The 22,408-nt window shown below is 47.0% G+C and overlaps 2 protein-coding genes across 2 annotated transcripts; both read right to left on the bottom strand.

The window, feature by feature from the left end:
• Window positions 1–1,618: 1,618 nt before the first annotated feature.
• Window positions 1,619–4,703, bottom strand: Rpl26 (ribosomal protein L26). The gene is made up of 4 exons (XM_051180333.1): window positions 4,592–4,703; window positions 3,747–3,919; window positions 2,666–2,806; window positions 1,619–1,809 (listed from the first exon to the last, which is right to left on the bottom strand). The coding sequence occupies exons 1-4, from the start codon at window positions 4,686–4,688 to the stop codon at window positions 1,681–1,683; spliced, it is 540 nt and encodes a 179-aa protein (XP_051036290.1). The 5' UTR covers window positions 4,689–4,703; the 3' UTR covers window positions 1,619–1,680.
• Window positions 4,704–10,801: 6,098 nt separating this feature from the next.
• Window positions 10,802–11,529, bottom strand: Rnf222 (ring finger protein 222). Its single transcript, XM_051180332.1, has one exon. It carries the CDS (start codon window positions 11,490–11,492, stop codon window positions 10,857–10,859), a length of 636 nt encoding a protein of 211 aa, XP_051036289.1. The 5' UTR covers window positions 11,493–11,529; the 3' UTR covers window positions 10,802–10,856.
• Between the last annotated feature and the right edge of the window lie 10,879 nt (window positions 11,530–22,408).

A 22,408-nucleotide genomic window follows, 5' to 3' on the forward strand; every position in this document is an offset into this window, starting at 1 on the left:
GGGGTTTTTTTCTTACAAAAATGGAAAAACGTAGGTAGGCAGTGGTGGCCCACACCTTAAATTCCAGCATTTGGGAGGCAGAGGCAGGCAGATGTCAGCGAGTTTGAGGCCAGCCTGGTCTGGCCTACATACATAGTACTGGGACGGCCAGAGACATAGTGAAGCCTTGTTTCAAACTGGGGGAATGCCAGCATTCCTCACAACCAAGCTTTGATAAAGCATTTAATGCAGTAGTATCCTATAAAGAACCCGGCTTATACCTGAGGTCTATGTATGACCTCACCTCCATTCTGGAGCCTGTTTATTCCAGATTGGGTTTGGGCCATCACCTTATGCTAGCCCACCTGTCTCAGGACACCAGGCTGCCTGCTTTATTTTAGATTTCTAAGACAGGGTTTTTGTCTAATAGCCTCCTATCTGCCCTGGATATGTTTTGTAGACCAGGTTGGCCTTAAACTCAGGTATGCCTTCCTGTCTCCCAAGAGCTGGGACCATGCCTGGCCAAGGATGGCAGCTTTCAAATGCAGGCGAATTAGGGATTGGGAATTTGTTCCTGATGAGCAGCCATCTCACTGATGGATACCAACATCTACGGCAAGCTGAACTATCAGAGCCCACTGCTCCAGTCACTATTACTGAAGATACTAGACACAAGCCCTCCTCCTGTAATACTAATAGAGCTGCCCATTGCAGGGCATTCCAGACTTAACTGAACCATAATTTTTTTTTTGGGGGGGGGGATATTAATTCTTTTGCCTCCAGCTCACCTGTGATTTCTGATGTACCCACTGCTGCTTGCTGTTTAAACATTGTTATTTCATACTGCAACCCAAAGGCTTGCCAGGTCTTCATGCAACAGCCCTGACCCAACACTACAGGAAAAAGGTCAAAGTTCTCACTGTAGTTAAATCATAGGAACCACTCTTGTCAACTAAAGCTAGACTTTCTAACCAATGAGTCAAGTTTTTTTCCCAGGGTGGTTTAGGGGTTAAGACTGCCAGCTACTCTTTCAGGTCTGGGCATTTACAATCAAGGGGATCTCATGCCCTCTTCTGGCCATGGCAGGCTTATGTGGTCCAGATACAAACCTTTTTTTTCAGTGAATTGTAGTTTAGGCCCTGAGATGGCATCCACCTCCATTGTGGGAATCCACTCAGCCAACAGCTCTGGGCTTTGTAGGCCCTTTTTAGGCGAGGTCTGAGGTGCTACATGTGTACTGGTTAAGTGGATTCTGGTGAGGTGATAGCAAATGCCAGCATGGCAGCTCTTAACCTTGTCATTCGTGAGTGTTCCCCAAATACTTGACATCCATTTACACACCTCCATACCTGATCACCTCTTGGACTCAAAAGATGGAGGAATGACTTAAATTTGTCCTGACCTCCATGGATGTCCCTACCCCAAAGTAAAACAAACCCTTCATTTAGACACCAGTCCACTTGGGATAGGACACCCCCTCAGGACAGGAGGAACCCCAAGGTGCTGACCTAATAACAAATACAAAAGCTAAGCACCCTCACACAGTTAAGTGAGACCCACTCTAGTGGCAAATAATTTGTCACAGTGGGGTGAGGCCACATGAGATGGTAGCTGGCTGTCCTAAACAAGGTATCTTCCCAAACAACACACAAGACAGGATTACTTAAACAGTCTTTAATGAAATCTGTGTATGAGACGCCCCTACTCCTGCATCTTCTCAATCGTTTCTTCCTTGTATTTGCCCTTCTCCTTTCCTACTTGTCGAGACTTGGCTTTCCTTTCCAGGATCTTCTTGCGGTCTTTGTCCAGCTTTAGCCTGGTGATAACCACCTGCAGAAAAATAGCCCCAAGCTTTAAGCAATCACCTAAGCACAATTAAAGGTCCCATTCCATTTCCCCAATGCAGGATGGTGAATGTCTTTCAAAGTTCTACAAATGATCAGTTTTGGAGCAGAGGCTTGGAGCTGGAACTATTAGTCTATATATCCAATCCTAAAACTAGAGCGAGAGAAGCCACCAAAGATTAAGTTTATCACACACAAACTTAAGAACTGGCCACTGTATTTGTAACCTTGAAAACTGAGCTAGTTAGTGGTGGAAGGCAAAAAAAAACACTATTGGGAGTAAGTGAAAAACAAGAGTGTTCCTGCTGAAGAGACACCTCAGAAAAGGCAATGTGCTGGGCTGGTGATGAACAGACCCATGTCTTTGACATCCACAGGCATACACATACAGAACAAGCCTCATACCCACAAGAAGGAGAGAAAAAAAAAAAAAAAAGCACAACTTTAATACTGACATGTAGGTCTTTTGGCTTTTCTATAGTTTGAAAATTAGATCTTTAGCACTAAGACAGCATAAGCCCCAAAACTCAGCACCGAAGAGATCACTCTAGATTAGGTTAGTTTCCAGTGGCTTAAAACCCACTTCACAATGGGCTTATTTATTGATCAATTTCATTGAAGATGTGAAATCAATCAGGGTTGAACTCTATAGTCATATAACCACCCTATTTCTCAGATTTTAAGGACACGCGTTTCAGAAGGTCTCAGTGATCCCGACTTTCAAAAATACAGTATTGCTTTAGACATATCCCTAGCATACCTAGCACAGGGACCACTCCTAGGGAGCCCCATAAATAACAATCCCAAGTGCTGTGGTTTCCTTTTCTTTCAAAAATACCCACCTTGCTGGGGTGGATGCCCACATGGACAGTTGTGCCATTAGCCTTTTCTCGCTGTACTCGTTCAATGTAGATGACATATTTCTTCCTGTACACCTGGACCACTTTGCCAATCTGCTGACCTTTGTAGTGTCCTCGGACAACCTTAATGCAAATTAGAAACGTGTGATAAAGGGCAAGAGTTTCACAGCATAAACCACAACATCTCAACCATTCACTCTTTTTCTTTTCCTTTTTTGGAATAAGGTTTCTTTATGTAGCCTTCCCTGGATACCTTAGAACTCTTTCTGTAGACCAGGCTGGCCTTGAACTGTCTGCCTCTGCCTCCCAAGTGCTGGGATTAAAGGCATGCACCACCAGGCCTGACTACACTGCCCACTTTTAACAGATCCACTTTCCTTTTTGAGGGTGTGGGATGTTACTAGAGTTCAAATCCAGGAATTTCATATGCTAGGTAGCACTATTAACTAAATCTCCAACCCTAAATAAACCTTCTTAGTCTTGAACGAAGACAAACCAGGCCATCTGGCTATAGCCAAGATAGGCTTGTTGAAAAGTAAGAGCCCATTCTGGCTTTTTGAACAAATAGTCAAGACTATTTCCAAGATCTACTGGTTAAGTCTGGAATTACCAAAGCAAAGATTCATGGTTGTTTTTAATTAACACTGACCCTGTTTTATTTGACCTCATTGCTTAAAAGTGTAAATTGTTTTAGGGACTGCCATAATTTACCAATTAGTAATTGGAAATGATACAAAAATTCTCTCTCCAATTTACCAGAGAATAGAACCCCACACATAGATTAAGACACTAGCTGCCAGAACAGTTACAGGAAGATTTAAGGTGGGGACCAAAAAAAAAAAAAAAAAAAAAACACCAAAAACCCCACCTGCTTCTTAGTTCATTTATTTGATGCAAAGCAACTCTTCCAAGCATTGAGTGCAGGCATGATTAAATGAAACGCAGAGACTCACATTTTGTCACTGAGCAGACAGTGGAGGACTGACTAGTAAAAAGAACTTACATTTCCCCGCCTCTGGTTACCTGGAACGTTCTATCAGAGCCCAGCAAGCACGATACATACCTGAACTTCATCATCCTTTCGAATGGGCATAGACCGAACATTGTACTTCTGTCTCAGCTCTTTGGAAAGAGGGGAAGACATGATCTTCCTCCGAATGTGAGAAGGTGCATTGAAATGCCGTTTGCGGTTCTTGCTTCGGTCAGAAGTCACGAAGGGATTGAACTTCATTTTGGCTTTAAAAAAAAAAAAAAAAAAGACCCGTTAACGCCTCAAGTCTCAACCAGTTCTCCCAACAGCAACAATTCATTTTCTTTCGAAAGGAAAAACGTTCACTAAGAGATATCACGTTGGGCTATTCCATCAGATCTCGCCATCTCTTAAGTCTTGGCTTCCCAAGGACTTTTTCCAAGAGTGGGGACTGCCATCAGTACCACAGTTGTCTTAAACCTCAAGTACCTGGCATTCTTGACAAAGCATACCGACAGCTTAGCCTCTCTAACAGACTTTAAGTTTTTGGAGGAGCAAGCCTTTTACCTTCACATTTTCGGACTCGAGTGACTGCATTTTGCCCATCCAGGGCGAACTCAAGAGTTTCCCACTTGAGCCTGGAACCTAGGGCAGACCTCGCACTCCCAAACCCTTCCAACTGGCGAGAGGGCTACCAAGCCGATGACTCCGGGCTCTTTAACTAACTACGTCTCCACTGGCCCGCGAGTCCACCAATCTGTTCCCCGCCCCTCTCCCAGCCCTCGGTCCCTGGCTAGGACGCAAGATGCTCCCATCCCGGCATGGCTCCCTGGCTGATGTCGGGCCAGCAAGGCAGTCTCGGGGCCCCGGGACAGAAAGCCTCGGTGCATAGGCACGGATGGCTGCGGATTACCCGCGACAACCCGCTGAACACTCACCGGCTGCGATCCAACGATGGCCGCAAAAGGAAAGAGGTCTACACACGACTTCCGGTTCTGGAAGTTGACGAGAGATCTCGCGAGAGTCTTGGAACATGAAGGGAGAGGAGGTTGAGCGAGAGCAGGAAACCAAGAATGGAAGGTTAGCGTCCCCTAGCGTCTCGGAGGGGAACTGCGAGGGGTTCCGGTGTCATCCGCTGGAGGTGTGGGTGCTAGGCTGAATCCTCTGGGGAAGGCAGTGTCCCGGGGATGGAGAGGGCTGCTTAGCGTCTGCAGGCCGGGAAGATAGAGAAGATAGTGGACTCGGACGACCCGCCCTTCCATTCCTGGGCGCCGGATGTCCCCGAACCGGGAAAGCGCAAGTCCTATTTAGCCGCCAAGTGGTTAGGCGGTTACCTAGGTGACTTTACACTCCCCACCCCAAAGGCGTGGGCTTGCCAAAGGAGTTAGTCTTTATAATTAGCTCCACCCTATCTGGGTAGGATCTGACGACTCTCAGTGTTTCTCCAAGATTGCGATCGTCCTCCACCTGAATGGTCGGAAATAGATCTTGGCTTGCTGGTGATGCCAAGGTGCTGCTGGTTCAGATCACGCTTAGGAAATAGACACCGGGAGGACTGTCAGTGCAGACTCGTGTACTCTTTAAAACTATAAAACACTTCAGCCTGCTCTCAGTTCCAGATCTGATGGAGACAGGCCAGGGGGTCCTCTTCCCTGCAAATGGAATCTGGGGCATCGGTTTCTGTTGAATGAATACTGTAGATGTTATACTGACAGGAGGCACATTCTTCATAAGACACTGGGAGCTTACTGAATGCGGGGCACACTCTTCTACGCCCTTTACATTACTAACGCGTTATGCTGATGCGGGTGAGTTGTCCTCAGTGTACAGATTAGGTAACCGAGCCACAGAGCAGCGAGAGGAAGGTGCAGTGAGACACAGGACCAGTGACTAACAGCAGAACCCATAAGCACCTCCTTCAGTACCTCCGCGCTCTCCTCACCCCCTACCCCCCACCCCGCAGGAAATTATGTGGCTCCGTTTGTAGAAACCTACTGTCAAGTTGAAGAGAGAAACCACACCTTTGAGGGTTAAAAGTAGAGCCATGTATCTTCATGATTTTAAAATAGTGCTATCAAATATTCTGTAAAGGAAGGAGCCCCAATTTTATACGTAATTGAAAAATTGAAAGCTAATGGTGGTGGTGCACGCCTTTAATCCCAGCACTTGGGAGGCAGGTAGATCTCTGAGTTTGAGGCCACCCTGATCTACAAAGTGAATTCTAGGAGAGTCAAAGCTACACAGAGAAACCCAATGTTTTGAAGAAAAACAAACACACAAAAACAAAAAGAAAAGAAAAAAATTGAACAAAACCAGCAATTCTAGTCAACAAATGCTTATGGAACACTCTTCATGGGCCAGCCTTGAATGGTGGAGTGACAAGATAATTCCAGGGTTTTCTCCCATGAAGTCATGATCCAGGAGGGCCAGAGAAGCATGGGAATTGGCAAGTTCAGGATCACAGGAAACTGGAGCCAGCTGCCTTTAGCTCTGGGGTCAGGGAGACTTCCAGAGTGAGGTCAGTCTTGATTGAGTTTTGAAGAATGTTAAAATTAGCTCCATGAGGCAGTAGGGTAGCTAGATGGAAAGGATGAGGCAAGGAGGCGAGAAGCAGAGGATTTTTTGCCGGAACTAGGTTCTGTGGCTAAAGAGAGAGGCACTTAGAGGGAAGCCCTGGGGTTCTAGGCCCTTAGGGGAGCCACACACAGCTCCTACCCTCCTGGCTTTCCTTCTTCCTTTTCAGACTCACCAGCCTGCTGTCAGGAGGAGCTTTTTAGTTTCCTTAACAATCCCTCCTCCCAGAAACTCCCTCACCATCTTCCTCTCTTCCCACCCCTCTTAAACAGCTCCCATCATTCTCTAAGGCCACCCTGCCCTCTCTAGGGCCTCCTCGATTCCTCAGTGAGTCGTTTCTGATTCATCAGAAAAAAACTTTGCACTCAGAGTTGGGACGGCATGGCCACTTTCTACAGTGGGAAGATTGCTGTACAAATTGCACAGAGATACAAATTGGCAATAGCCCAGTGATAGCCTGCTTATCGAAGCCAGTGTCTGTTGGGTGTCCTGGCTCTGCCTTCTTTCTTCTCTGCCTTCTTATCTGACTGAAAAAAGGCCCGTGAAATTGATGCTCCAGGGTTATTTTGAAGCAGGTCTGTATAAAGCAGAGATGTATCGAAGCAGGTTTTGTTGTTGTTGTTATTGTTTGTTTGTTTTTGTTTTTTCGAGACAGGGTTTCTCTTTATTGGTTTCGAGCCTGTTCTGGCACTCACTGTGTAGACCAGACTGGCCTCGAACTCACAGAGATCTGCCTGCCTCTGCCTCCCGAGTGCTGGGATTAAAGGCATGCACCACCAATACCCAGCTCGAAGCAGGTATTTTTATCCAGATTTCACACTTAAATTGAACTATACATGTTTCTCTAGACATCAAGGCATCATATTCATTCCTGTATGCATGCATACAGGTGTGTATGACACAAAAATTATGTAATGTAGCTCTTATATTTTATGTAGTGCTCACTATTTACTAAATTCTGTGTCCAGTTCTGTAAGCTCTAGCCTCCCCTGAAGGAGCACTTTGCTCAGAAGGAGGAGACACAAGGCAACAAAGAGGCAAAATACAATGGGTCCAGGACATAATACAATGGTTCCAGCAAGACAATGGGATTCAGTGTGTGGGAAACATAGCAGCAGTCAGTTCACCTAAGGCAGGGTGCAGGAAAGTCTCTGTAGGTCACCTTTTCATTGTTTCTGGAAAGTCAAGCCAAGGAAGTAAGTTCTAGTGTCTATCTATCCATCCATCTCTTTGTCAAATTTTATCTTTCTATGCTTTAAGTAACCACCTTTCCCATTTTAAATGATACAATTTTAGGAAAATAAAGGAAAGGAAGAGAAAGGTGAATCAAAGCAAGTATGTTGAGCCAGGCAGTGGTGGCACGTACCTTTAATCCCAGCACTCGGGAGGCAGAGGCAGGCCAATCTCTGAGTTCGAGACCAGCCTGGTCTACAGAGTAAGTTCCAGGACAGCCAAGGCTACACAGAGAAACCCTATCACAAAACAAACAAATCAAATACATTGAATGATGGGACCCAAAGAAATACACAGGAGTTTAGGAACACCCACAAGATGAAGCATTTTTCTGTACTTTTTGGTACCTGTTATGCATAAGATGTCGTATGTCTAAACCAGAAGAAGCAACCCTGCAGACCCAGCATCTGACACTCTTAAACCATAGCACCCGTGCTAGTAGAGGAGCCAGCCGGTACTCTTAACTGCTGGGCCGTCTCTCCATCTCATTTAAAAGTTTTATTAATATAGTGTATGAATATTTTGCCTGCATGTATGCCGTGTACACGACATTGTATGTGTAGGGTCCATGGAGGCCAGAAGAGGGCATCAAATCCTCTGGAACTGGAGTTACTAATGGTTCTGAGTGACTATGTGGGTGCTGGGGATTGGATCCATGTATTCTGGAAGAACAGTAAGAACCGTTTCTCGAGCCCTCAAATGTTCTTGGATGGTCTCCCATCCGGGCAAAAGGAGTGTACACTAAAGACTATCTTTAGTGTTGATTATTTTTCAATTTTATTTTACTCATTTTTCTTTCTTTTTGGTGCTAGGGATTGAACCCAGGGTCTGTCTCCTGCTAAGCACTTTCTCTACCACTGAGCTGTCCTCCCAGCCCTCTATTCAGGTGTTTAATAAGCATTTGCTTGATTTAAAAGTCCAAAAACATGCCAGGCATTGGTGGAGCATGCCTTTAGTTCCAGCACTCGGGAGGCAGAGGCAGACGGATCTCTGTGAGTTGAGACCAACCTGGTCTACAGAGCTAGTTCCAGGACAGGCTCCAAGGCAATACAGAGAAGCCCTGTCTCGAAACCCCCCCCCAAAAGTCCAAAAAACATAAAGACAAAGTGGGGGCTTCCATCCTTCAATTTCTCATTCCTTTCCACAATTAAACACAATTATTAGTTGTTTTTCCTTCCTTTTTCTATTTTCTCCTGGTAATGCACATATAAACAACTAGGAATACATTTACTTATTCCCCTTTCCAAATAAATCATAGTGTTTAGGACCCAGTGTTCTGTGCTCAGCTCGACTCTTCAGACCCACAGGCCCTGAACCTGAAGGTTAATAACAGGTATCTGTTGATTATCACTTTGGGGTTTTCTAACCCTTTGTTATTACACACATGACCACAATTATACAACATTGTGTGTATGCCACCACCCATCTAGACAGCTGGACAAAGAAGACACATTTCTAGAATACAAATTGCTGGGCCAAAGTGGGAACTTTGAGTGATACATGTCAGATTTCATTTGGTCAGGCTTTACAAATATGAATCCCACCAACAATTCTCGGGGACTTTGGGATCTGCATATTCAGTCTAGAGGATCACTTTGAGTCTACATGTATTGCAAGGCCTCTGGACTCTGAGAAAATATATACTTTTATTTTAAAAATAGCTTTAGACTTTTTGTTTGTTTGTTTGAAAATGAAAGAAGCCGCTTTTATAAGTTGCAGCTGAACAATATGCAAACATCACAAGTAGTTTGGAAAAGACTTGGCAAACATGACAGAGTCTGAAAGGCCTTGAATCAGTTCCCTAGATGCTCATGACACTGATTCACACAACCTGCCCGAGGTGGATACCGAGTCACGTGTCTGCAAAGTTATGTTCCTTTTGTTTCTATAATAAATATTTCCCAGCTCCCACAGTCTACCTGTCCCCTCCACACGCACACAGCACCTGTGTCCTCTAGTCTTGAAAGAAGTGTAAAGCTGTTGGTGAGAAAAGCCGCCCCATGGTGTACTTCCCTGTAGGGTGAGCCTCTTCCCCTCATGGTCCCCAGATGTCAACCACACAGACAGCTGAGAGCTGGCAGAGAGGCACGGCGTTATTTCTTCCCACACAGACAGTAAACTTTGGTGGAGAAGCTGCAGATGGATGCCAGACCCCTCCTATTTGTGACAGTAGCCGGAGGTCCTTATTGTTTTCAGTCACAAGGGACTAGCTTCCTTGAGGACTTCCTCGGGAGAGACCCACTCTGAGGCTTTCCTCAGAGGCTTCATCAGCGAGGTACCCAAGCGCTCCATTGCATAGTGCCTGGCTGTCGGCATCTGTTGGGCAGCAGTGCTGGTGACAAGCACAGCTGTTTTCTTCCCCACCCTTCCTCACCCAGCTCACCTCCAGAGAATCCACCTGGGAAACTGGCCCGGCTGGTGTGGCCTCTCATGAGTGGTTGGGTCATGAGGAGGGTGGACTTGGCAGGGAGGGAGGTGGGAGCCCCCAGGGGTTAAGTTGCTCACATAGCTCTCAGCTGACTCAAGCCTCACCTGTGGGGCGTCCCCTCCACCCCGTGTCTTTTATTTTACCCTTGAGAACCACAAGATGTAAAATTGGGTCTGCTCCTTGGGTCCGGAGGGTTGCAGAAACTCTGCCTCTGTGGCTACCCTGCCACCTGTGGGCTCTTCCACGTTGTTCCCTGCTGTGATCTTGGCTGTCCAAAAGGCTCCTTTTCTGTTGCCGCCTCACCCACTCCCCACCCCCGCCCCCATCCTGGGCTACAATCCCAAAGAAGACCTTTCAAGATGGTGGGTTAGAGACCAGCAGGATGCTTGAGGGTCGTATTTGAGACTAAGATGCCAGGAAACCGGAGTGGGGACCCTGTATCAACTTTTGTGTGTTCCTGAGGGCATAGTGCAGAACCTCCGTGGGAGGGAATTCTGACCTGGAAGAGGCCTTCCTTCCATTGGGCCCCACCTGTCAGGACATGGACCAGCAGGACATGGACCTTGTGCCTAAGAGGTCTACCTGGCTTCAGGTTGATTACGTGGCAGGTAAGTCTGTGACCCTGTAGAAGGGCAGTGGACACCCACCTTCTAGCCTGCTTAGTTCCAGCCTAGAGAAGAGGTGTTTCTTGGGGATTCTCATGAGGGAGTCAGCAGCTCGGTTCAATGCTGGCCTAAGAGGTTCTGCCTCAGCCTCTCCTCATGCCAAAGCCCTCCCTGACAAGGGATGGAAAGGGTGGAGACAAAGCCCTTAAATTTCCAATCTAGCCCCACCCTCTCTGAGCCTAGGACCTCCCTTTGGAGCTGGCTTGTCCAGGGTCTCCACTGGGACCCTCCACCCTCTCCCGCGCAGCGTGGAGCGCAGCTTCGATGCTGGGCCTTACTCCCCCATCCTCTGCATGCTGCAATTCATGCCTGCTTCCTCACCAGCAACACCCAGGGCAGGATGGCAGCTACCACAGCCACCACGGCAATGAGGGTGATGAGGAGAAGGGCCCGAGACCGGCAGCAGAAGGAGCGGGTGGCGCTGGGAGCTGGGGATGCCTCAGAGATCTCTGCCAGGCTGCGTCGGGGCAGCACACTGTCCTGTTCCCCCAGTGGCATCCCATGGCGGCTGATGATGAAGATCTGCGACTCTCGGGGTAGGGTGGGCAGCAGGTCCAAGGGGAGCTGCGTCCCCTGGCTTGGCGATTGTCTCCAGACCTGCTGGGAGACAGCCAGGGGGTTTGTGTGGCCCCCACGATCTGGTGAGGGCACAGAGGGCAGGCCAACGGGCACAGCCAGGGTCTGTGAGCTCTTGTCCAGCATGGAGGGCCAGCGGGAGCTCTTCTTGCTGAGGAAGGTGACATAGCGGCAAATGGGGCAGACGATAGTCCTCTGCACCTGTCCGTCCACCCGGGTGGACAGCAGGTACTTGACCAAGCAGTCGTGGCAGAACACATGGCCGCAGCTCAGGGTCCGGCAGGCGCCCTCTAGATCCCGGAACTTCTCGTAGCACACAGGGCACTCGCTGCCCGAGCTGTCCTTGCTCTCGCCTTCTGACATGGCCCCTCAGAGGTAGCAGGCCTTAGCTGGGGCCTAAGGGGATAGAGGTTGGAGGGTTGTGAACATCTGGGGGGGTTTCCTCCTTCCCCTCCCCCTTGCTGACTCCTACTCAAATCCCGTCTCCACCTGTTCTTTCTCCTGTTGCTTTCTCTTCTTTCTCCTACTTTCTTTTCTGGTTCTCCCCCCCCCCCCCAAGGCCCACCTGGACTAAACTAAGAAGCAGGGCCTAGGATCCACAGAGTGTTGTACAGGCTCCCCTGGGGCTGGCATCAGGAAACAGGTAAGAGAGGCTTGGGTAGGAAGTGTGTGGAGTGGGTCAGCTGCCTGAAGTCCCTGATGCCTCACCACAGCTATGACAAACACCGGTGACGTCATCACCTCGCCTCTTCCTGATTCAGTGCCTGACCTGGCTCCCAGGGCAAGTAGGGGCTGAGGAGATAAATGGCCAGATGCGAAGGCAATTAGTGTTTAGTTCGGCTCCCAGGGCAAGTAGGGGCTGAGGAGATAAATGGCCAGATGCGAAGGCAATTAGTGTTTAGTTCGGGTCTACACTACATACTATGTTACTATTCCTCAGACTTCTCCCCAATCGGAGCTTGCCTGATCTGTGGCCAAGCTAGGTTCCTATGTCTCACATCACCATTTCCAAGACCCTGTTCTTGGTGGAAGTCATAACTACAGAGCAATAAAAAAAGTGAAGCTCAGAACTTACGCATGCAAGTGCCTGCTGGGTGCTGAGTGCTCACACACCAGCCATGTCCAAGCACTCTTCAGATTCTCCTCTGGTGACCAGAGGCAGGCAGAAGATTCAGAGTAGCCTCAGGAAAAGCAGATTTTCATTCTTGGAGGACGCGTCTGATATTTTGGAAATGGGCAAAATCACTGAGACCTGAGTCTGGTGATAAACGAGTGGTCAAGGTCTTAATATTGTTTGAAATCAAAGCTACAGAGCCCACTTGGAAGTTCCAAGTGTGCTTCAAAGGAGTCTGAGAGGAAATGGGAGACCCAGTTACTCAGCAGAACTCTGGGTGACCTTGAAGGGGACCACCTGCTTGGATGTGTGGTGAATCCAAGCTGTTGCCTATACATGTCCCTAGTATCACAGCGGTGTAGCCTACACTTGTCCAAATACCTGTAATTGATATATAGCGGCAAAGACCGAGGACCCAAGATTCACTGAGGACTGCCCTGAAATCTGACAGACAACGTGGTAGGAACAGGATTAGCTACCAGGAGAAAGAATCTATGGGGATCACAATCTTTTGGAACCACCCTCTTCTCTTTGTTTAGTTAAAAAATCCTTTGCTGGGTTGAAAATGTACTAATATTTAAACACTTCAAAAAAGGTGTGGTGATGAGACCTGGAGTCATAGAAACAGTCCCAAATCTTTGTGGAGGTTTCTTTGATCTCTGAGGTGGCTGGGAGATGAGGGTCAAGCACTAGAGGGTAGGACTGGGTTGAACGCCTCATCTATTGCATTACTTATTACCTATTACACCCACTGCTATCTGTTAACCTTGGTCAAGCCATTCAGCCCCTCTGAGCCCCAGTTTCTTTGCAGAATGAGATTGGGAGCTGGGCATGGTGGTCCATGCCTTTTACATGGTAAGTTCCAGGAAAGTCGGGGCTACATGGTGAGACCCTGTCTCAACAAAACAAAAAAGATGAGGTTGGCAATAGAGCCAGTGGTGGTTTTAGTGACTGAAATGTATGACACATGCTAAGACAGCTCACATCCTCTCTGTTCTCCTGGAGGGGGCCTGCAGGTCCCTGTTGGGCATGTAGCCTACAGAGTCACAACCATGAAAAAGGACAGCTCTTTTCAAAGCAGAATAACCAGACAAGATGACAGTAGGTTAGGTAAACGGTGGACATTGGAGGAATTAGCATAGCAATAGCAAATTCTCAGGTTTGTTTCCTTAAAGATGGACAAAGTCTTCATGGAATAGGTTGCTATCAAGACGATTTAAAAAAAAAAAAAAAAAAAAGACAACGGACAACTGAACTGCCCCTCGCCATTGTATAACTCACCAAGAGATACAGTGGCAACTCCTTGCATCTGGTCATTCATCTATGTGTCCATCCATCAAATTCCAACAGCTATTTGCCAAATACTGAGATTGTACACTGGAGATAAAAGGTGGTCACGAAATCTTTCATGAAGCCTAACTGACATTTATGAGTTTTCCTTTTCCTTCTTTTCTTGTTTCTTGGAGTCAGGGTCTCATTGTAGCTCAGGTTGGTGTAGAACCAGACTGTAGCTAAGACTGACTTGAACTTAGTCCTCCCGCCTCTCTACCCACCACATGCTGTGATCACAGGCAGGTACCACCATGCTTGGGTATGAGCTCTTTGTCTGTTTTCTTTTAATAGATTGTTTAAAGGAGGATTGATGACCAGTAATATAAGTTGTTTGGATAACAGAGAACTGGAGCTCAAGACAGGCTTAGTGAACAAGTATGAGTGGAAGAACATGGGGAGGAAGGCAGGAGTTCAGTATCGTTCAGTCAAAGCCTCCAGCTTTATAAATTAGGAAATTCAGCGTTAGAGGTGCATAGAAAGAGAGAAGAGAAGGAAAATTGCACGGGTGATGCAGAGAATGTTATTAGACCCTGTTGACTGGGCGAGTAGATGTTAGCCAAGTCAGGAAGTCATGCTAGGAAGGCCTGACCTGAGAGGAGGAGCTTTTGCTGCTTCTCTTCTCTGAGCTCTAGGAAAAGCAAAAAAAAAAAAAAAAGCAATCCAGCGAGTGTCAGAGACATCCTGGGTTACTCACCAGAACCCGTCAGCTTCCTGTGTTCCCCCCCTCCTTCATTTCCCAGTGTTTTCCTGACCCCTCCCTCCTTAGTTTCTCCTTTCTCTCCATTTTGTCCCGTGCTGTCCATGCTGAGTGCTCTAGGGGGCCTGACTCTGTCTCAGGAGCTGGGCTGTGAGGGAATACAGCATATAAAATACTAGGACCAGGACCATGCGGTAGTTGGGGCACAGGCTAGGTAAGTGCATTGCCAAGCATCCTATACCAAAGACATCCACCTAGGTGCCCTGAGGAACCCGGGGGGGGGAGGGGGGAAGAGGAGGACTGAGAAGTCTTCCTGGCTAAAGTGAGACTAGTGTTGAGCTAGTAATAAATAATTATAACAGCGGCCGTTTATTGACCACTAATTACATGTTTGGCATTTCCAATCCCTTCCTCACCAAATCCTGACAACAAGTTGGGAGGTGGGTATTATCTCTACTTTACAGAGAAGGGACCTGAGGCTTAGGACTCAAGTCATAATGCTAGGATAGGGAAGACCTAAAACTTGAACTCAGGACAGCATAGCTTGACAGCCTATAGGATGTATCGCCGTTTCTACTGGGATTCAGACAGGCCTCTATGGGAGACCTTTCAGACTTCAGTACATGATGCAGCCCCAGCAGAAAAGTGACACCCTGTTCTCAAGCGTCTCTAAACAAGGCTGCCTCTCCGGCCTTTTAAGACGTGAGGAGAAGTAGGTGAAGGGAGCCAATCTCATGAAACTCCTGTACCCATGATTTTTTTTAAACAGGGACATCATATTTCCAGGATAGAGATGAGGAACAGGTGTCACCCACCCAAGGACATCACCCTCCATGAGGCAGAGTGCTACTTCTAGACACCTGAGGTTCCCTCCCAGAGCCCTAGTGCAAGTCAGGCAGTTTCAGCCAAGACTGCCTCCCCACCCATAAGCAACACACACACTTGCTTTCGTTGCCCTTTCTCTCAAACATCATTGCAGCTTCAGTTCACAGCATTGCCACTCTCCTTGCTCCTCCCAGCCAGCATCCCCTCCCCACACACACACCTGGGCTGGTACCTACCGGAGAGTAGTGTCTGTCTTTCTGTGCAAGGCCTCCACAGAGCAGATGGTTACCCAAAGGCGCTGGTCTGACAGCTGCTGTCACTGTGCCGGCTGTGGAGGCATTTCCTAATGACTGAGCAGATCGGGAGGACAGCGCAGGGAAGTGAATGCTGCCCAACCCGTTTGAGGCCAGGAGGCTCTCGGTGCTGCCCAGGGGTTGGGCAGCTGCTGGTGTCAGGTGATCTGAGTGAGGGTGCTAACTGAAGAGCCTGGCCTGAGTCAGAGGGTCTCTCGATGGAAGCAGTATCCCAGGTTCCCTTGACTGGGGCTTCCTGGCCAGGCGTTTCCCCATCCAATCATGGGGATCTCCATCTCTGACCCTATGTAGACCTCTAAGAAGAGGTCAGAGCCTATGTAGGCTGTGACACCCAAAGTCTCCAACCAAGTTTGGTGTGATGTGCCCATGTGCAACTGCTAGTTAAACAGAGGGGCTTAGTGTGCCAATAGACCAGCATAAACAGGCATAATTTGGTTTGGGGGAATGACCGTGAATGTCCTAAAGTAAATTTGGACAACTGCGTATTTCAAAATAGCTGATAGAGAGTTTTGAATGTTCTCAACACAGAGAAATGGTTTATCATTGATATCTGTAATTATGGATATGCCAGTCACAATGATCCAATCATTAAAGATTGTATTCACATAGTGAAATGCCACACCCCCCAACTCTACCCCTTACATGTGTATAATCATGTGTCATTTGAAGGTTAAAAACTTGTTAAAATCCTATTGAGGGGCCTGGGCATGAAGAGCAGTAGGTGAAGTGCTTGCTTGCTGTGTACAAAGCCCTGGGTTTGAGTCCCAGCTCTGTAAACCAGATGTGGTAGCACGTGCATGCAATCCCAGCACTCAGAAGCTAGACAGAAGGGTCATAAATTCAAGGTCATCCTCAGCTACTAGAGAATTTGAGGCCAGCCCGGGATACTTGAGACTCTGTCCCCCCCAATTTTTTTTTTTAAAGTTGAGGTAGGGGCTTGTGGTTAAGAGCATTTGTTGCTCTCGCAGAGGATCCTGGTTTGAGTCTCAGCGCCCACATGACGGTGCACAGCTATCCATAACTCCAGTTCCTGGACATTTGATGCCCTGTTCTAACCTTGGTTGTCATCAAGCCCACACATACTACACATATGTACACATATGCCAAATAAATTAATAAATCTAAAAAAAAGTTAAGTGGGGCATCGTGTTGTGTTTATTTATTTTGCAACATCTGTTCCACAGTGCAAGTGTGGAAGTTGGGGAAAGATTCTGGGAGCCACTTATCTCCTTGAATATGTAGGTCCCAGATATTGAACTCTGGTCCTCAGGCTTGACAGTAAGCAGCTTTATCCACTAAGCCATCTTGTAGGCTCTTAAGTGGGGCATTGTGGCGCATGCCTTTAATCCCAGCACTTGGGAGGCAGAGGCAGCTCCTGTGTTAAACCTGCCCCCTCACCCCAAAAAAGTTGAGGCAGGAAAAAAAAATTGATGTATACATCCACAGAAGTCATTGACTGTGGGACAAAGATTCAGGTGTCAGAACTGTCTGTTGGAATGATTAATGCATGACAAAGTTTATAAGGAGAGGTGTGAAGGGCGATATACCTACCAAACTACTAATAGGTGTTATCTTTCAAGGGGAATTTTTCACTCTGAATATGTCTTTGTTTCTTTCTTTTTAATTTTGGAGGGGAAGGTGTAAGTGCCACTGAGCACTGGTGAAGGTCAGAGGACAGGGTAGCTCAAGCTCTCTCCTTCTACCATGTGAGGCCGGAGGACACACTTAGGGTATCAGGCTCGGTGGGTGGCGAGTGCTCTTATCTGCTGAGTCATGTTACTGGTTCTCTCTCTTTAAAAAATATAATTGCGCGCGCGCGCGCGCGTGTGTGTGTGTGTGTGTGTGTTGCGTGTTGGGGGCAGTTAGGGGCTCATGTGCCATGGCTTGCATGAGGCTGGCAGTCAGGATGGGGCTGGGGCCACACGCCACAGCATGCATGTGGTCGGCAGAGGAGAACTTTATGGAGTTCCTTTCATTTTAACCTGGGCATGGGGGACGGAACTCAGGTGCGCGCTTGTGTGGCAAACATCTTTACTCACTAGCCCATCTTGCCAGCCAGTAAAGTGTTTCTTTTGTGATCATAAACAATCAAGAATAAGGAAGAAATCAAAAGTGAGGGAACACGAAAATATGTGGATGCATTCTCTCTCGGTTCTCTCTGGAGATCTCCTGAAGGGGGAAAAAAGGCTAGTAGACACAAAGCATAGCTAAGCATGTACATGGCCCACAGGGTGACTGCTCTGCCCATTAAACATAGCCCTGTCTCCAGGGGCACCTTGCTCCCAGAGGAAGACATTCCAGAACGCCTGGTCACCTCAGCCAGGGACATGTCTTCGAGGAAAGCTGTCATGGCAGTTCCTTATGCTCTTTTTTCTGGAAGCCCCAGGGAGTCCCAGATTTAGTAAATAAAGATAGACACCAAATACTTTTTGTCATACATCTGTCTGCCTGAGTCACACCTATATTAGAAAATAAATAATCTGAAACCCAAATGTAGTTGGGTCTGGTGGCACAACTTAGGAGAGATGCTAAAACAAGTGGATCATGAGTTCCAGACCAGCCTAAGCAATCTAGTGAGAATTATAAAAGGGGTAGAGTTCGGCAGGAAAGGGTTTATTTAGCATTCCTGAGGTCCTCTGTTCAAAGTCTTGTGCCATCACCAAAACGAGGATAAAATTGCAGATGTTTCAGATCCTTCAGCTTATAACTCTGTCTAGGGATTTCTGGGCTTTCCTAAAAAGTCCCCAGTGTATCTCCCAGAGAGAGGACTGAGTCAGACCAGGTGTTGCTTGGACTCGGATTTATCTGATTTCTAGAGTGATAAGAAATTTCCAAGTTTATTTTATATCTTTCTTCCTGGCTTGCTATGAAGCTTGACTTTGAAGATGACCCTTAATAGATAAATACTTACCACACTCTGTCACCGTGCACTACATGTGTACTTAGTATTGACTAAAGGGAACATGCCTGTCCCTTTGGGAAACAGAGTTAATCTGTCTGTCCCTTGGTGGCATCACTCATTAAAAAAAAAAATGGGGATAATGGCACCTACTCTATAGAATTGTGGCAATAAAATGAATGACACACATGATGTGTGTCTGAAACAACACGGGTTTGTTGTAGGGGTCCTATCAATGTTGCTGCTATCATCATTGTCACCATCATACGGCAAATAGGGAGTCTGGAAGGACATGGATACCTGCTAATTCCAGTGGCCCAGATGATCTGGTCTTGGAGTAGTGGATAAGATGCCTGCTCAAGCTAACACTATATTTAGATATCCTGTTTTCTTTCTCTGTAGCCTGAATTGGGGAGAAGTATTCCCAGTTCTGGAGGGATGGAAGAGCTTAGGCATTTCTTCCCTGGACAGACCGGGCTAGAGAGTTGCTTCTTTTCTGGAGCCACATTGGCTGTGCTGCGGGGTTTCTGAGGCATTGATGAGTTCCAGAGAAGAGGTTGGCCAGAAATGGGTGGGTCTGAAGACTTTATTGTCTCCTATGAGATAAGGTCTTCCTCAGAAGCAGGGTGTGGCGGTTCAGTAGCCCTAGAGCTCAGGAGGCTGCAGGAGGATCACCAGTTTGGGGGCAGATTGGGCTACACCATCACCCTTCTTTGAGGGGTGCTTTTGTGAAGGTGGAGGAGGCTTCCAGGCTGAGGAAGAATCCTAGATAAGCTGGATGGCCACTGGCTAACCACAGGTATAATGTCTGCATGAGAGGAACATCTAGACAGGAATTCCCAAGTGCCAAAATCCCCTGGAAAACTGATTAAGAAAAAAAAAGAAAAAAGAAAAAAAATGCTTCAGGCCATTGTAAAGGACTCAGCAGAAGTTAGCAGAGGCCCAGAGAGCCTCTTATAGTCAATATTTATTTTTAAATGTTAGGAGGACTGATGGGCAGATTTGTGATAATACAAAACAGTGTGTACTAGTGGTTGAGTCCAGGCCATGGCTACCTGGCTTCTAGGTGTCTGGATCTTTCAACTTTGCTACACTAAGGTTTTCAAAATAAGTGTTGACAAAAGAACACATTCAGAGGATTCAGCTAGGGTCCCTTCCCAGTCCTTTATGTGGCCATTGCCCTGTATTTCTCCACACACCATACACTCATAGGTTTGCATATAAACCTCAGAAAATAAGTGTTGATGAGTTGGGGGCCTTTGTGTCCTTCTGGAGGGAATGTAAAATGATGTGGTATCTGTAGAAAGCAATTTTTCAGTACTGAGGATACACTCGAAAGTTTTATGGTGTCGCAGATGTAACTAAGTTGGTTAGGAGAGCTTGCTTAATGTGCAAGAGGACCTGGGTTGAGCCCTCAGCATTGCAGGACACCAGGCACACTGGCACACATCTGTAACCCCAGCACTCTGGTTAGCCTCAGTTCCTCCAAGCTCAATGGCACAGCTGGCTGAAAAGGGATGGCTTTCATCCTTGATTCACCTCTCCTGGGTCCTGAGCCCACTCAGCTCCATCTGACAACAAAAGCATTCTTCTCAAAGTGGCTTCTGCCAGGTACTCTGTCACAAGGAAGAAAAATTAAGTGTCTGAAGTTTTGCAGTTTTTGAATTTTTAAAAATTGAGCCCGCCACTAACCCCAAATTATGACAGCTGTAGGCTCTGCTCCTTTGGCCCTCACCCACTGTCTTTCTTGCTGTCTTTAGCGGGCCACCACCACCTTCTTGAATCACAAAATTGAGCCTCACTGGGTGTAGTGGTGCACACCTTTTATTCCAGCACTTGGGAAGCAGAAGCAAGCTGATCTCTGTGAGTTCAAGGCCAGTCTGGTCTACAGAGTGAGTTCCAGGACAGACTCCAAAGCTACAGAGAAACCCTGTCTCAAAAAACAAGCAAACAAGCAAAAAAAGAAAAAAGAAAAGAAAAAGAAAAAATGAGCACCGCTTCTACTTAAATGCCTACGGCAGCCTCATTCTTAGCATCCATATCATAAGAATATACATACTTTTCAATATCCCCAAATACATGCAGCCATGCCTTCTGTTGCCAAAGGCAAACTTTATGGATGCCATTTCAATCCAAGCCTGTGAGTTCAGGTTTGCAATTCTAATTTTGCTTTCAATAAATGGTAAAATTAACACATACTCTTAGGTTAAAAACAAATTCATATGGCTACCACCTAAAATGATTGTCTATAGACCTTGACCCACTTTGACTTGGACATGTGACTGAATACTGATTGCTTGAGACCCCTGAGAGTAAGATGCAATTTGGCAGCCAGTCCTGGTGGGTCATGCCTGTAACCCCAGCATTTGAGAGGCAGAGACAGGGAGGACCAGGAGTTCAAGGTTAGTCAGGGCTACAAGGTAAGACCCTGTCTTAAACAACAAACACACACACACACACACACACACACACACACACACACACACACACAGGAGACTTCTGGACTCCTTGTGGCTGAGCCCAAGGTCAGGTTTACATATTTGACCTGAGAGCCCTTGGGACAGGAAGCCCAAACACCTCAGACGCCAGGAGAAACTAACAAGGAAGGTCTATGTCCCGAGAGGAGGCTGACCCAAGGGGTGGGGCACTGGGGAGCAGGAAAATGGCTTGGGCCTACACTCATCCCACTGGCGTGGGGCCTCCATCCTCCTTATGTCGCTCATCTGGGCTGCCTGTGCTCCTCCTTGTCCTCCATTGTCTCTCACTTGCCAGCAAGACACCCAAGTGTAGGTGCAGGGACCGGTGAGTGGCAGGTACAGGAGCAGGCGCACCTGAGGTTTGTCCCCAGGAACACTGGAGTGGCAGAGTGGGAGGGAAGCTGCCTTTGGGGCATGTTCATCATTCTTCACCCCAGAACCTAAATGTTCTCTGACAGCTGAGAGGCCTCCGCTTCAGAAACAGGTCATGCCCAATCAAGGACAGGGTCAGTACTTTAAAAAACAGCTTTTTTTTTTTTTTTAATAAATGATAAAAATAGTACAACATTGAAAATAAGTGTGGGAAATTTACAAAAACACAAACACAAAACAAAAACACAGGATGTATGCCACTTCTACAGATAACCAGCCTTACTATTTTGGTGTTTATCCTTCCAAGATAAAATACAACCACACATAACATATTGTTATGATGAAATGACTATGTATGACATGCTCACAGATGATATATAATTATTTTTAAGAGAAGTGGGATCATATTGTATACATTCTTTTAAGACCTAAATTTTTTCAACAGTTGCCATGTGATCCCAATAAACATTCCTTTGTACCTTCCTTTTAGGTTTTATTGTTTATTTATTTTTATGATACTGGGGATCTGAGAGACTTCTGGATGCTGGGCAAGAGTGCTGCCATTGTGCTAGCTAAGCCCTTTCTTTTCTAAGTAAAAAAAAAAAATACTTTTATGTATACGGTTATTTTGCCTGCAAGTGTCTGTACACCATGTGTGTGCAGTGCTCATAGAGACCAGAAGGGGGAGTCTGATCCTCAGGACTGGAGTAGCAGCTGATTGTGAGCCACTGTGTGGGCGCTGAGGTTCAAACGTAGGTTCTCTGAAAGAGCCAGCCCTCTTAACCACCGAGCCATCTCTCTAGTCCTATTTTTTTTCTTATAAAAAAAACCTTTGCTTTTGCGAGTGTGTGTGTCTCTCTCTGTGTGTGTGTCTCTCTCTCTCTCTCTCTCTGTGTGTGTGTGTGTGTGTCTCTGTGTGTGTGTGTGTGTGTGTCTCTCTCTGTGTGTGTGTGTCTCTCTGTGTGTGTGTGTGTGTGTCTCTCTCTCTCTGTGTGTGTGTGTCTCTGTGTGTGTGTGTGTGTGTCTCTCTCTCTCTCTGTGTGTGTGTCTCTCTCTGTGTCTCTCTCTCTCTCTCTCTCTCTGTGTGTGTGTGTGTGTCTCTGTGTGTGTGTGTGTGTCTCTCTCTCTCTGTGTGTGTGTGTCTCTCTCTGTGTCTCTCTCTCTCTCTCTCTCTGTGTGTGTGTGTGTCTCTGTGTGTGTGTGTGTGTCTCTCTCTGTGTGTGTGTGTGTGTGTCTCTCTCTCTCTGTG

Source organism: Phodopus roborovskii, unplaced genomic scaffold (genome assembly GCF_943737965.1).
Source record: "Phodopus roborovskii unplaced genomic scaffold, PHOROB, whole genome shotgun sequence".
Taxonomy (NCBI): domain Eukaryota; kingdom Metazoa; phylum Chordata; class Mammalia; order Rodentia; family Cricetidae; genus Phodopus; species Phodopus roborovskii.